Source organism: Bos mutus, chromosome 11 (genome assembly GCF_027580195.1).
Source record: "Bos mutus isolate GX-2022 chromosome 11, NWIPB_WYAK_1.1, whole genome shotgun sequence".
Lineage (NCBI taxonomy): Eukaryota > Metazoa > Chordata > Mammalia > Artiodactyla > Bovidae > Bos > Bos mutus.
The window spans coordinates 33461909-33473161 of NC_091627.1; the positions used below are offsets into that span (position 1 = coordinate 33461909).

At 47.3% G+C, this 11253-nt stretch overlaps 1 protein-coding gene across 1 annotated transcript in view; it reads right to left on the minus strand.

Moving 5' to 3' along the window:
• Window positions 1-255: 255 nt before the first annotated feature.
• The window catches only part of HADHA (hydroxyacyl-CoA dehydrogenase trifunctional multienzyme complex subunit alpha), a 42324-nt gene continuing 31326 nt past the window's right edge, over window positions 256-11253 (minus strand). Inside the window, exons 13-20 of the mRNA XM_005895696.3 lie at window positions 10300-10471; window positions 7078-7164; window positions 4194-4334; window positions 3484-3552; window positions 2511-2706; window positions 1704-1818; window positions 881-1026; window positions 256-793 (exon numbers count right to left, since the gene is read on the minus strand). Of these exons, the coding sequence (XP_005895758.1) occupies window positions 648-793; window positions 881-1026; window positions 1704-1818; window positions 2511-2706; window positions 3484-3552; window positions 4194-4334; window positions 7078-7164; window positions 10300-10471 (1072 nt within the window). The 3' untranslated portion in view covers window positions 256-647. The remainder of the gene's footprint in view (window positions 794-880; window positions 1027-1703; window positions 1819-2510; window positions 2707-3483; window positions 3553-4193; window positions 4335-7077; window positions 7165-10299; window positions 10472-11253) is intronic.

Sequence of the window (11253 nt, forward strand, 5' to 3'; positions counted from 1 at the left end):
CCCACCAGGCTCCTCTGTTCCTGAGGATTCTCCAGGCAAGAATACTGGAGTGGGTTGCTGTGCCCTCCCTCCAGATCTTCCAGACCCAGGGATCAAAGGCCATTCTCCATCACTGCAACTTCTCTCTTAAGGTGCTGCTCCAAGCTCCCAACACATTCCTACCCCAGAGCACAGGGCTTTATTCCAGCTTACTCTTTGAAGGAAAGGGGGTTACACCAGAAGGGCAATGACAGAAAAGAAGGCAATGGGCAGTCAGACTGATGAACAGTTTGATTTTTATTGTTAAGTATCTGGCTGAGTGCAAACTTGTCCTCACCACCACTGGCCACCAGTGACCACCACTGGCCTCTCGGGAGGAGCAGGCAACAAGGATGGCTCCAGAAACACTGCCACCCTAGGGCTCGAGGCTTATAAATTGGTGCACACAGAGGGTTCCCCCTTCCAACAGGAAGTACAAACTACATCACAGCCAGACTTAGCTGGGAGGGAGAGATGTCCTAGCCAAAGGCACTTTAATCAAGGCACATAACCAATGCCAGAGTTCGTCTTCCTTCTGGTCACTCTGATAAATCTAGACGCCACTCTGTTGAGAAACAGTGCTGCCATGGTTGGCGTTAGTGGGTGAGTGGGCAGGGGACAGGGCCTGCTCATTGGTAGAACTTCTTGTTAGGGTTGTTGGCATGGTCCACAAGCAGCTGACACGGGGTGAACTGTTTTCCATAGGCAGCCTCGTACTTCCGGAGCCGGTCCACTATTTTCTGTGCCCCGTACAGATCCACAAAGTGGAAGGGCCCTGAATGCAGAAAGAGGATTTTGTTGAAGGAGAAGCAAAACAAGCTCTGGGGTGAAGTAAGCTACTTTTTTGACTTGCAAGACTGACCTCCAAGACATGGGGGGAAGCCAAGCCCAAAGACCGCACCGATGTCTCCCTCTGTGGGCGTGGCCAAAACCCCTTCCTGCAGGCACAGGATGGCTTCGTTCACAAACCTGGTCACTAGGCGGTACTGGATGTCTTCGTCTGAGGAGCTGCCAACAGGGAGAGACATTCAGGGAGAGGAAGAGTCAAAGGGGAGGATGTAGGGGCCCCAGCACGGAATGGGAGTGAGGGCTGGTGCTGCTGGAGCTCAGGTGTTAGTTGCTCAGTCATGTCTAACTCTCTGCGACCCCATGGACTGCCGGGCTCCTCTGTCCATGGGATTCTCCAGGCAAGAATACTGGAGCAGGTTGCCAATTCCTTCTCCGCTGGTGCTTGGGGCCAGCCCTAATGAACTTCTGCCTCTAGAGAAGGAGCCGACCTTGGAAAAGGACAGTAGAGAGCTGCCTGCCCTGATTAACTGGAAGTGAGCACCGAGCACAGGCCCTGCAGGGTAGACAGTATGTCCTGATATCAGCAGGTACTGACTACAGATGACAGTGAACGGTGTGCAGGTTGAGCAAGCCCAGGAGAACTTTCTAGTTGCTTTCTGGCACCCTCCATGGCTTATCCAGAGGCCTTCCCAAAGCTTGGCTGCAGTCCTTACCCTGATGTCTAGTAGAGAATGAGGTGGAATGTGGAAAGGCAGAAAGTGTTAAGAATTAGGAAATGTTTTCTCTGATCACATATGGTGATCATAAAAAAAAAAAAAAGGACTGTGGAGGGTCCAAGAAGCTTTGGGCTGGTGAGGAACACACTTCCACACTGATAGCCCCTCAACTGAACTTACACGTCGGGCTGAGAAGGCATCTTCAGACTTGCCAAAATACTGTCCATGTCAGAATTCAAATTCTTATTCTTCACACCCTCCTGGTAGATGTAAAAGCCCTTCCCAGACTTGCGACCTAAAATAAGCAAGAAAAGGGAGAGTTATGATTTCTCAGAGCTCAGCACTGAGAATTCTCTTCTCTGCTAGTCTACTAGAAAGCCCTAGCCTCTCTTCCATACTCCTGAATTTGTAGATCTAGCCTACCCCAGAAATTAGTATTTGTCAGAAGAGTTGGCAGAGAAGGAAAAGAGAGCTTATATTTCTTGGAGCTTGAAATCCAGGTACCTGGGTGGGAAAGGCTGTGTGGGCGAGTGTTAATGTCCACGCCTGCAGTACCAGGCCCTTGGACGTCAGGTCCTGGTGTTGATTTTGTTGCTACTTTACCGAGAGAGAAAGCCACCTCTCTGGTGGGCCTCAATTACATACTCAGAGGTTTACTTTCTCCACACAGGTGGTCAGAGAACATGGAAAGCCTGGGTGCAGGGCTCCTGCAGTACCATGGGTGTAGTAGAGGCTGTGGGTGGGATGAAATGCCTGTCAATCTTGCATTGCATGGGCAATGGCAGAGCCTCAGGAGGCCAGAGTTCCGCCTTTTGTCCATAATCTACAGGCCCAGCCTAAGAAGAGGCTGTCATGAAATCATTTTTAAATTCCCTATGACAGGGGGCTCTGTTGAGAAAATACACTCTTCCACCCAGGCCTCTGCAGCTCTTGGGTCGCAGGGACCGTTACTCATGGTGCTAGTTCCATTTCTCTGAGGCTACTCACCCAGGAAGCCCTTGGATATCATCTGCTGCAGCATTTCCAGGCTTCCACCTGCAAACCGCTCCCCGAACTCTTTGCCGAGATTTTCTGCCACGTGTTTTGCGACATCCACACCAACTTCATCTACCAGTGTAGCGGCGCCCACAGGGAAGCCGAAGCTGGTGGTCAGGGAGTCCAGCTTCTTAGGGCCGACTCCTTCCTGGATGGGCAGCAAACCCAGGACCTCAGGGGAAGGCTGTCCCAGACTCCCCTAAGGGCACCCCGTGCTGCTCTCAGAATCAGCCTGGTGTAGCACCCACTTCTCTTCTGGGCACTGCCAGGTCAGACCCAGGACTGGGACTGATACACACAGGGAAGCACAAAGAGGCTGGAGAGCCCCAGGAGAAAGTGTGAACCTTTCCTAACCTATGGCATTCAAAGGAGGTCTAGACATGAACAAATTATTCATATCTTTCTTGTTTGCAATCCTGAATCTCAAGAATACCGAGATTCCATGCCAGATGTGGTAAGGTTCCCTACCCTGAGAGAGGAGACATCACCAGGGAGCAGGGCTGCAGCAGCCCGTGATCCCTGAGTCTAATGGGAGCCCGGCGAGTGTGGCCAGCCCTTTCTGCCACTGACCAACCTGGATGGCTACCAGAGGGGGGTCTGTGTGTGGCAGAAGCAGGTACAGCACCAATCAGACCAAACGGGTCCTGTTCTGGATGAAGATGCAGAAACAGCACATAGAGCATGTCGGGAGGCCTCGGGGTGACTGGAGCAGGGAGGACGCTTGGGGAGCAGAGCTAAAATTCTGCATTTTCGCCCATGACGTCCCAACAGTGGGTGGAATGGAAGGGCAGCAAAAGGCCTTCCTGGAGAAGAGCCAGCAGTCAGTGTATTAGAAGGAAGTCTGCTCTTCATCTTGACATTACCAGTCTGGAAAACTAGTTTCAGGAGTGGAAGATGCCTCCAACATTCTGAGAGTGATACCAACCTGGAGAATTCTGATGACTTCAGACATCATGGGTGTGAGGCACCTGGTGGTATAGAAGCCAGGTCCATCCTGCAAAGGGAGAGAACACGAGCTCATGGGCCCCTCGGCTGAGGGCACTGCCCGAGTCTGAAAGTGGTCTCCCTTCCCCAGGAGCCATTTCAAAATTTAAGGTGATTTATAATCTCAGTCAGAATCCTTAATATTGAACTGCAGAAGCCAGAGCCGGGGGCAGCCTAGTTCAATTCCAAGAGGACAGGAGATAGTCTCACATCACCTGCAAAGTCTGGAATAGTTGGGAAAACCTGCTGTGTCCCAGACCCCGACTCAGCAGTAGTCACACCACTGTCCATACTGTAGATGACTAAGGGGAAATCATGTCAAAGAAAGAAAGAAAGTGAAGTTGCTCAGTCATTTCTGACTCTGCAACACCAAGGACTGTAGCCTACCAGGCTCCTCTGTCCATGGAATTTTCCAGGCAAGAGTACTGGAGTGGGTTGCCATTTCCTTTTCCAGGGAATCTTCCTGACCCGGGGATCAGAACCTGGGTCTTCCGCATTGCAGGCAGATGCTTTACCATCTGGGCCACCAGGGAAGCCCAATCGTATCAAAGGCTGATCTATTTGACCTGAAGAGTCACCAAGAAGCCTGGACATATAAGGAGTTTTCATGGCTCTTTTCTGAATCTGCTGCTCTTATCCACAGCTCCTTACCTTAACCACAATGATGACCTTCCCTTGTCTGAGGCCAACATCTACAGCAGAGGCAGTTGTGTCCTTCGAAGTCTTCTCAGTTGTGATAATCTCCAGCAGCTGCATCTTGTCCACGGGAGAGAAGTAGTGCATGCCGATCACCTGGCAAGGGGGACAAAACACTGCCAGACTTAAGAACTCTTGAGAGGGGAAACTTAATAGGGTTCTTTTTTTTTTTTGCTAGGAAAGCACTGCAGAGAAAGGCTGTTGTAGTAAGGGAATACTGGCTTGATATGGTCAAATGGCTTGGTTTCATGGTTCTTTGATTAATAAGAGTCCAGTATGTTCATGGGAGAGCTACCCAAAATTCTCTTCCATTTGCTTCTAGGGCTTTTCACTGAGGGCAATGGATCTTATCCACAATTAATGCCAAACCTACAGCTAAAGGCCAAATTAGATTTATTGGGAAAGAATGAGTGAGGGTTCCAATTATATTAATGATGAATGGTTTGGGTGAGAGGGTCCACTTTTTAATGGGTGGGGGGAGACAGGCAGAAGAATTACTTAATATGCTGGACTGTCAGAGATGCATCTAGATTTTACACAGATGGGTCTTACCACCAGGATACTGTCTGCCCTTCCCATTCACAGATTTTGCACATACAGGTTCAGCTAAAATAGGATCCAACTGGCTGAATTTGATTCAATCAATTGGTCTGAATCCTTGGATGTGAAACCTGAGGATACAGAGGGCCAACTGAATTCCCTGTGCTGCACTATTTCTATAAGGGACTTGGGGTTCCAGAACTAATCCCCTAAGGACACAGAGGGATGACTGCACTGGGTTTAAATAACATTTCTCAACATTCAAATTCCCTCAAGTGTCATTAAACCAGTGATTCTCAAAGTCAAGTACCCGGACCAGCAGCACTAGCATCGCCTGGCAATGTTAGAACTGCGAATTCTCAGGCCCTCCCCAGACCTACTGAATGAGGTACTCTAGGGGCAGGGCCCAGATCTGTGTTTAAGAATCCCTCCAGGTGATTCTGGTACATGCTAAAATTTGACAACAGCCTCAATAAGCTAACAATTAGGCAGTCTTCACAACTAAATTGTGACAGAAGTCTATCCATTAATTCATAGTTTTGCCCCCTGTCCCCTACTTCACCTATAACTAATATCTACCATTGACTGACTGCTTACTATCCACTGTTCATTAGCACATTTATCATTTATTCTTTACATGTAATCCATTACAACTCTGTGAACTAGTCAGTCTAATTATCTAGATGAGGAAGAAAGCTTAATCAGGAGGTTAGTATTAGTAGCTCAGGGTCAGTTAGTAAACAGCAGGGTGGGACTCCATCAAGGTGGGCCTGTCTCCACAGCTTGCCCACGTCCCATTGTGTGACACACAGGTCACTGAAATGTTACACCAACTTATCAATCCCAAAGTTGCTTTTAACCTCTAAATTATTCTTCTACTTATGTCTAAAATACTTAAAAGATAGGACCTGATTCAGACTATACTCCTGAGCAAAAAGAGTTTGCACTATGTGTAATTTATATACAATAAAATGCACAGACCTTAACAGCACTCAGTTTGCTAAGTTCTGATAACTGTGTATCTACCCACGTAATCACTACCCCAGGCAAAACCTGTTTACATTGCTCAAAAAAGTTGTGCCAAAAGGTGACCACCTCTGTCCTAGATTTCTGGGACATTCCCAGGTGGAATACTTCCCAGGTGGAGTACTGGAGGGCCTGTGTCCTGGGCACATCGAGATGGCTGGTCGCCCTGCTTGGGCTGCCGTGGCCTTACTCTTACATGAATGACATAGGCAAGCAAAAGACAAAAGCTCAAGGCCTCTGGGGGTGAGGAACACAAAGTGTGCTGCTTGTTCCACTCCACGGGGGAGAAAGAGAGGTTAGCATCACAGACACAACAGCAGGGTCTCCTCTGCTGCCTCAGTGCTGAGGAGCTGCTGCGAGTGGTTATGACGTGGCCAGATCTGCCTTGACCCTGTGTCTGGTGTCTTCCTGCAGGGCCACACTCACAGCTGCTACTTCTCCCTGCAACCTCCTCCTGCCATTACTAAGCCTGCCTCTATCAGGCCATGTGACCTCTAATCTGCTGCATGCTGGGAAACAAGATAACCCTGTGTCAGCAAGCTATTAGAACAGCAATCAATAGACTTTTAGGTTTGGAGCACATGGACTTTGTATTAACAGTTATGGCTGTTTAAAGGCCTTTTATATTTCCTGCTGACTTCTGGCTGGTTCTGGTTAGCTGAGGCTAACTGCTGTCCTCCAGAGAGGTGAACTGTTTTTTTTCTCCTTGAATGATTGCACTTGATTTCTCTGGTAGAGAGCAGAAGCTCAAAGATAAACTTTCAGGTACTGTTTCAAACATTCACAGTGAAGTGCTTCTACACCTACCCCTCTCCTGTCCTGGGGAGAAGCTCTAAGCAAACCCATGTGTGGACACATCCCACTGCACCCCAAGATCTTCCATCTCTGGGTCCGCAGTGGGAACCAAACCCATTCCAGACAGTCACCAGAGAATGCTCTGTAGCTCAAGTGTTATTTTTGGAGCATCTCTTGTTTTAGAGCCTGGCTTTCAATACCCAACTGTAAAAAAAAAGGTAGCTTTTATAGTCTGAGCCTGAATAATAATTCCCATTAAGAATGCAAATCATCTATAAGGTATATTTTAGTTGTACTTCACTTGTTTCTTCATCTCACACTGGTCATGTTACTAGCTTTTCTGTGACCAGTTTCTGGGACTACATCATCACCCTCACCCACTTTATAATCCATACCTCTCCCTTCTCAAGTTCTAAGCCTTCATCAGTGAGCCTGAAGCAGCAAAACATTTCAGAATTTTCCTCTGCTCAGAATTTACCTTCTCAGGTCTTTTACTGACAGTAGCAATCTCACCGATAGGAAGAGCAGACGTGTTGCTGGCAAAGACACAGTGATCTGGAATCACCTACAGGAGAAAAGCATTTAAGAATGTGTCAGGTAGGCCCGGGAGGTGACGACAGCCCAAAGCAGTCAATGAGCGACAACTGGGTCTCTGCCATCCTCATCTTTGTAAGAATAAACCATAACGTGCATGCCTATTTCATGTTACACATGTGATACTCAGAAATGGCACACCACTATAATTATATCTACAGTACAAGAATACTATTAACTTAGCTTTATTGCACTGGAGAATAGTCTCTAATGTAGACTGTCTCAGCATTCTGCACACAATCTTGACTTATTCACACTTTTATTCAGATGATTAGATGAAAAACATGGAATGCACACCTGTCAAACTTGTGCAAATCTGGGCAAGCAGAATCCTAACATCAGAGCTGAGAATCAAGGTTCAAGATACATTTGATTCACTGAAACAATGGGTATAAAGCAAGACCGATTAAAATGAGGATAAAGATAAAGGACTGTATTAAGATTTTATGAAAAAGAAGAAAGAGGAAAAAAGTAGGCATCTAATGGGCAAAACCTGGCTTGGCAGTAAACTTGTGTACAGAGCCCATGATCATATTTTTTATTGTTTTTATTTGGTTGCGCTGGGTCTTAGTTGCGGAATGTGGTATCTAGTTCCCTGACCAGGGGCTGAACCTGGGCCACTTGCACTAGGAGTGTGGAGTCTTAGCCACTGGACCACCAGGGAAGTTCCCCATGATCTAATTTAATCAAAAGTATAGTGTAAGTCAAAAGTAGAGCCCGATGGGCAGAGGCTAACAGTCTCAAGCTGTGTCATTAGTGGTATAGTGTCTAATGTTGGTGGTAAAATTCTCTATGAAGAGCAAACCAATGTCTCCAAAGATGGCTGGCAACAACATGTCCCTCCTGGTACATGTGTGTCTCTGTGCATCCAGAGGGGGAGTCTCCTTCCCCTCCCCTTAAACCTGGCCTGGCCTGTGATGTGCTTTTACCAATGGAAAGCAGCAGAAATGACTCTGCCAGTTGCAGGCCTCGCCTAGTGAAGCCCGATGGCTTCTGCTCTGCTCTCTTGGACGCCGGCAGCCATGCTGCAAAGAAGTTCTGGTTCAGCCACTAAGTGAGGACAGGCCACGGGAGGGGCCCCAATAAGCTTTCTGCTGAATGCAGTCTCGCGAGCACCCCTACTGGGAAGCCACCTGGAGTTAAGGGCAAGCCGCCTCTTGGAGCCCTGCCCTAACTGCAGAACTGTGAAAAGGTCACGGTGATTTGTGGTGGTCTGTGGTGGTTTCTCATACGCCAAGAGAATGCTGAGACATGGTGAAGACAAGAGAAGAAATGACCGAGACAGTGAGGAGTCTGGAGATACGGATTATGAAGATATCAAAGGAGGGAGTTTCTTTAGCTCTGTGGAGAGGAAAGAAGTGAAATTTTGAATCCCTGAGGAACACTCGGTGGACTCAGCTTTACCATTTGCCTTTAAAGAAAGCAGAGCCCAGGATCTTAGGCTCTACTAAAGGTCTTGCACCTGAAATTTTTTGATGCTCTAAAGACAGCTCTGTTCTGGACCTTGCTCTTTTCTACTCTTTCTGAAGGACTTCTTTGAGTATCTCCTACCTTAGATGATTTCACTAGCTTCACTAAAGAGGTAAAGGCCAGTGATTTATTACATAAATATCCACAACATACATGACATCTTGGACTTTACGTTTGGCAATCATCTTCCTACTCTTTTCTTACTATCGGCTAAAAGTTCATGACTCCCTGAACACCCTCCTCTTCTTATCTCCGTCTGCTGCCTTTTCCCTGGTGCCTTCCCTCTATGGCCTGCATGGACACAGGAAACCCCTTCGCTTTTCTTTCTCTTTCCTTTCTCTTCTCCCTTTGGCTTGAAGTACTGTATTGATTTGTTTACAGCCTGTACATCTCCTGATCTTATCCCTCTTTCTTCTTTTCCGTGATCACTGGCTTTCCAACTGCTAACCCTAACAAACTTCTCTACACACAGATCCTCCCAAAGCCTGATTTTCCGGAAGCAAACACCATCATCCCATCAAGTGACAAATGCTCTTTCAGTGGTGAATGGCTGTGTCTACTTTTACCGCCCCTCAGCCTTCCCTCTGGTGCCTGCTGGAGTGCCCCCTGAAGCCCCAGAAACACTGGGCATACATCTCTGGGACAGGGCCACCTCAGGACAGAGGGTCACACACCTACCCTGCTCTTCTGAATATTCTCCTGCAGCTGACTCTCCATTGCACTCTGTCTAAAGAGAAGACTTTGGAATGTGTGTTTCACAAGTGGAATCTGTCCCCAACCCGAGCTGCTGCTCTTTAGTTTCTAAACCCGCGGTCTTGAGTACAGCAGAGATTGTCCTCAAGTGGCAGGAGTCCTAGGAACACAGCCCACTACTTGAGAAGCCTGGAATGTTGCCAAGTCAGTGCCACTTTATGTACACCGTTTACGGACCTCCACTCTGTTTACTTCACTGCAGGCTAGTCCAGGCCCTGGTTCCACCTCTCACCTGGAGTATTGCCACATCTTCTTTCCTCCTCCTTCATACCACCTGGTTTAAGTACTTGTTTTGTTCATGTCATCCCATCTCAAGAGGTGACTGTGCACAGCATGTGGACTCAAGACCAAAGGAGCATTTTCCACAAAATGAGCACCTGAATTCTGCCTGGAGAGTGTTTCTTCCTATTTCCTCTGCTGCCTAGACCTGAATTGAGCTGTAGCTTGCAGCCAACCCGAAATGCCAAGATGTCGGGCTACAGTCCATGAGGTTATCTGTGTATGTCTGGGTGACTAAACTCCCATGTCAGGCTAATGAACTCTGTGCTTCAGTTAATAAGGTACTTGTGTGTCTTCCCTGAGGACTTTGATTTGATCTTTACACACAGTGTACAGGTTCATGTAAAAACTTATGTCTGGGGGGCACAGCGTTGAGGGGTACCTCAAAACTGCTATGGAGCCTGCTGTACTCCCTTTTACCTGGCAAAGAAAATAAAGCTACTTTACCTTCTCCCATCCACCCCCCGCAAAGAAACAAACAAAACCCCTTACGTTTGGGCCCTAAGAACAGAACCACGAGTTTCTTGTAGTTCTTTTAAAGAACCCGGTTTCCGTGTTCTCCACTCACTGCACAAGGAGTCAGCACCGCAGGCCCTGTGCTTACCGCTTCTGCCTCCTTCAGCACTCTGTGCTTAAGGTTGAGGTCCTCAAAAACGGCTTCAATCACCATGTCAGCCTTTTCAAAACCCCGGTAATCAAGCTGCCCAATCAAGTTGCTGAACATGGCATCCCTTTCAAATGATGTTAGTGTTTTCTTCTTCACTTTATCATTCAATCTGGAAACAAAACAAAACACATCTCTAGTCGGAGTGGGAGAACAGGAAACTAATATTTACTGAGTGTCCGTGGGCCAGAAAGTGTACCGTGTATTTTCTACCAATTCAGTGAGGTTAGCTATGCCCCCCCATTTTGAGAGAGCTGAGCTGCTCAAAGAAGCTCAGACAGACTTGTTAAGGGAGGGTACTAGGATTCAGACAGGTTGACCCTCACATCCACAGTTCTCCTACTACAAGATGCCTCTAATGCCCAACCTGCATTCAACAGCTAAATCTGCCAAGAGGAGTAAACATGAACACCAGAATGGCAAACAAAAAAGCAGCTTGAGTCATTCTCTACCTACGACAGGGGAGACAGCCAACACGGGTCCGAGACCACATGAGTTTATACTCGCTTCCATATCATTGCATTATTCTGTAACTGTGATCTACTGGAGGACAGAGACCCTGCATTATGTCTTATATTCTTAATCCATTTCCTGGTCTGTACCTAGTAGCACAGTATATTGATTACATAAAACATTAACTCAACATTTCTTCTTCCCCAGAGAGCTAAACAAGATTCCTGCTACTCAGACACTGAACTGATTGTTTTTATTGCCAAGGAAAACAGGCTCTCTTAGGTTTCACTCTGACCACACTTGCAGAATAAATGACCTAGAGTTTTCCTCTGAATTAAGAATGAGCTGCAATCCATTCATTAATTTCCTTAACCAAAAGAAGAAGCCACGTGGTGAGTTCAAAGTAGTAGTCAAAGTCTTAAAGTATGGATTCAAATATCC